The sequence below is a fragment of the Corvus kubaryi genome, unplaced genomic scaffold (genome assembly GCF_017639235.1).
Source record: "Corvus kubaryi isolate FWS band 111438036 unplaced genomic scaffold, C.kubaryi_AGA036_p1.0 37027, whole genome shotgun sequence".
NCBI lineage: Eukaryota > Metazoa > Chordata > Aves > Passeriformes > Corvidae > Corvus > Corvus kubaryi.
Genome location: NW_024581012.1, coordinates 30,151 through 32,324, shown reverse-complemented (window position 1 = coordinate 32,324; position 2,174 = coordinate 30,151). Strand labels below are relative to the sequence as shown.

The 2,174-nt window shown below is 68.5% G+C and overlaps 1 protein-coding gene across 3 annotated transcripts in view; it reads left to right on the top strand.

Annotated features, from left to right (window-relative positions):
• Positions 1-2,174, top strand: part of POU6F1 (POU class 6 homeobox 1) — an 18,255-nt gene that overhangs the window by 13,901 nt on the left and 2,180 nt on the right. For 2 of the 3 annotated variants that reach the window (XM_042020589.1, XM_042020590.1), the window contains exons 8-11: positions 295-420; positions 574-819; positions 1,482-1,605; positions 1,962-2,133. In XM_042020589.1, coding sequence (XP_041876523.1) covers positions 295-420; positions 574-819; positions 1,482-1,605; positions 1,962-2,133 — 668 coding nt within the window. The remainder of the gene's footprint in view (positions 1-294; positions 421-573; positions 820-1,481; positions 1,606-1,961; positions 2,134-2,174) is intronic. The other variant, XM_042020591.1, reaches the window with a different exon arrangement.

Here is a 2,174-nt window from a genome sequence, read left to right as displayed (position 1 = left end):
GATCCCTGCCTCAGTTTCCCTGTGCAGGATCCCAGCCTCGGTTTCCCCAGTGCAGGATCCCAGTTTCAGTTTTCCCGGGCAGGATTCCAGCCTCAGTTTCTCGGGGCACAATCCCTGCCTCAGTTTCCCCATCGCGATGAGCTGCAGCAGCTCTGCTTTGGGCAGCTCCCAGGGGATGGATTTATAGATTTAGGGACCCCCTGGGACTCTGGTGGCCACGGGCTGGGGGGGACGATCCGGGGGGGTCCCGGTGGCCCCCATTGCCCCAGCTCTGACCCCGTTTCCATCCCACAGCTCACGGCAGCTCTGGGGGCGCAGCCGCAGCTCCTGGGGTCCCTCAGTGCCCCCCCCGTGATCGCCAACCCCCTCCCCAGCGTCCAGGGGATCCCAGGGCAGCTCCTGACCAACGCCCAGGGCCAGGTACCGCGGGGGGTCCCCTGTCCCCCCCACGGGGTTGTGTCACCTGGGGAGGGGGTCCTGGATGCTCCCGGTGTCGTGTCCCCACTCCCCCCCCCCCCCCCCCCCCACTGGGTGGGCGTTTTCGGGTCCCCCAGCACCGTGTCCCCCCCCCAGGTGATCGGGACCCTGCCGTGGGTCGTGGCCCCCCCCGGGGTGGCCGCGGCCGCCCCCACGCCGGCCCCCCCCAGCCTGCAGGTGACACCGGTGACGCCGCAGCTGCTGCTCAACGCGCAGGGCCAGGTCATCGCCACGCTGGCCACAGGGCCCACGCTGACCGCGGGGGCCACGCTGGCCACCGCCCCCCCCGCACCGGCCCCCGGCAAGAAAAATGGGCCCGCTGAGCCCCCCGTCAAGAGCGAGGTGAGCCCCCACCCCTGAGACCCCCTGAGCCCCCCAGGCCACCCCCCCACCCCCCACCGAGGTGGGTCACGGCCGGGGGGCCAGGGCAGTGTGGCCGAAGGGCGGCAGCGTCCCCAAAGGGGCTTTGGGAGCAGGGGAGCGGCTTTGGGACCCCCCTGCAGCTTTGGGACCCTCTGAGTACCTTTGGGACCAGGCCACGCGGCCTTGGGGGAGACAGAAGTGCCTTTGGGACGTGGCCAGGTGGCTTTGGGATACCACGACCATTCCTGGGACACGACCCCGTTGTTCTGGGGAGAACGTGAGCCCCTCTGGGACCTGGCCATGCTGTTCTGGGGGGACACGAGCACTGCCGGGACGTGGCTGTGGGACCCCCTGAGCACCTCTGGGCTGAGGCCACATGGCTCTGGGACCCAGACAGGTGGATTTAGGAGCCCGTGAGCACCTTGGGGACCCAGCTGTGTGGCTGTGGGGGCACATGAGCCCCTTTGGATCCTAGCCATGGGGCTTTGGGACGCCAGGAGCACCCCCAGGCTGTGCCCCCTCCTGTCCCGTGGCCACGCCGTGGCCCTCCTGGTGCCACCAGCTGTCCCAGTGGGCCGTGCCCCACGGGGAGCGGAGCTGCCAGTTCCCCCCAGGTCACCCCCGGGTCCCCCCCACCCCAGGTCCAGCCCATCCAGCCAGCCCCGGCCGGGGTGGGGACGAGCCCTGCGCCCGTGGCCAAGGTGTCGCCATCCCCAGTGCCCATCACGTGCTCCGAGACCCCCACCGTGAGCCAGCTGGTGTCCAGTGAGTCACTGGGAGCACTGGGAGAGGGATAATGGGCTGTGGGGTCCGTGGGAATAGCAGGGACTGGAGTCCTGTGGAAAGAGGGATGATGGGGGTCTGGGATCCCTGGGCAGAGGGAAAATGGGAACTGGGAAGAGGGATAACAGGGTCTGAGGTGTTCTGGGGTTAACAGTGTCGGGGAACCACTGGGAAGAGGGAACACGGTGCCTGAGGTCCTTGGGAAAAGGGATAACAGGGACTGGGCTCCCTGGGAAAAGGGATAACGGGGACTGGGATCACTGGGAGAGGGATAACAGGGACTGGGGTCCCTGGGCAGAGGGATGAAGGGGTTCACAGCCCCCCGTGTCCCACCCCAGAACCCCCCGCCCCACCCAGCGCCGAGGAGGATGGGATCAACCTGGAGGAAATCCGGGAATTCGCCAAGAACTTCAAACTGCGGCGCCTCTCGCTGGGGCTGACCCAGACCCAGGTGGGGCAGGCCCTGACGGCCACCGAGGGCCCTGCCTACAGCCAGTCGGCCATCTGCAGGTAATGTCACCTGGGGGACAGGTGTGGGGCTGTCTGCAGGT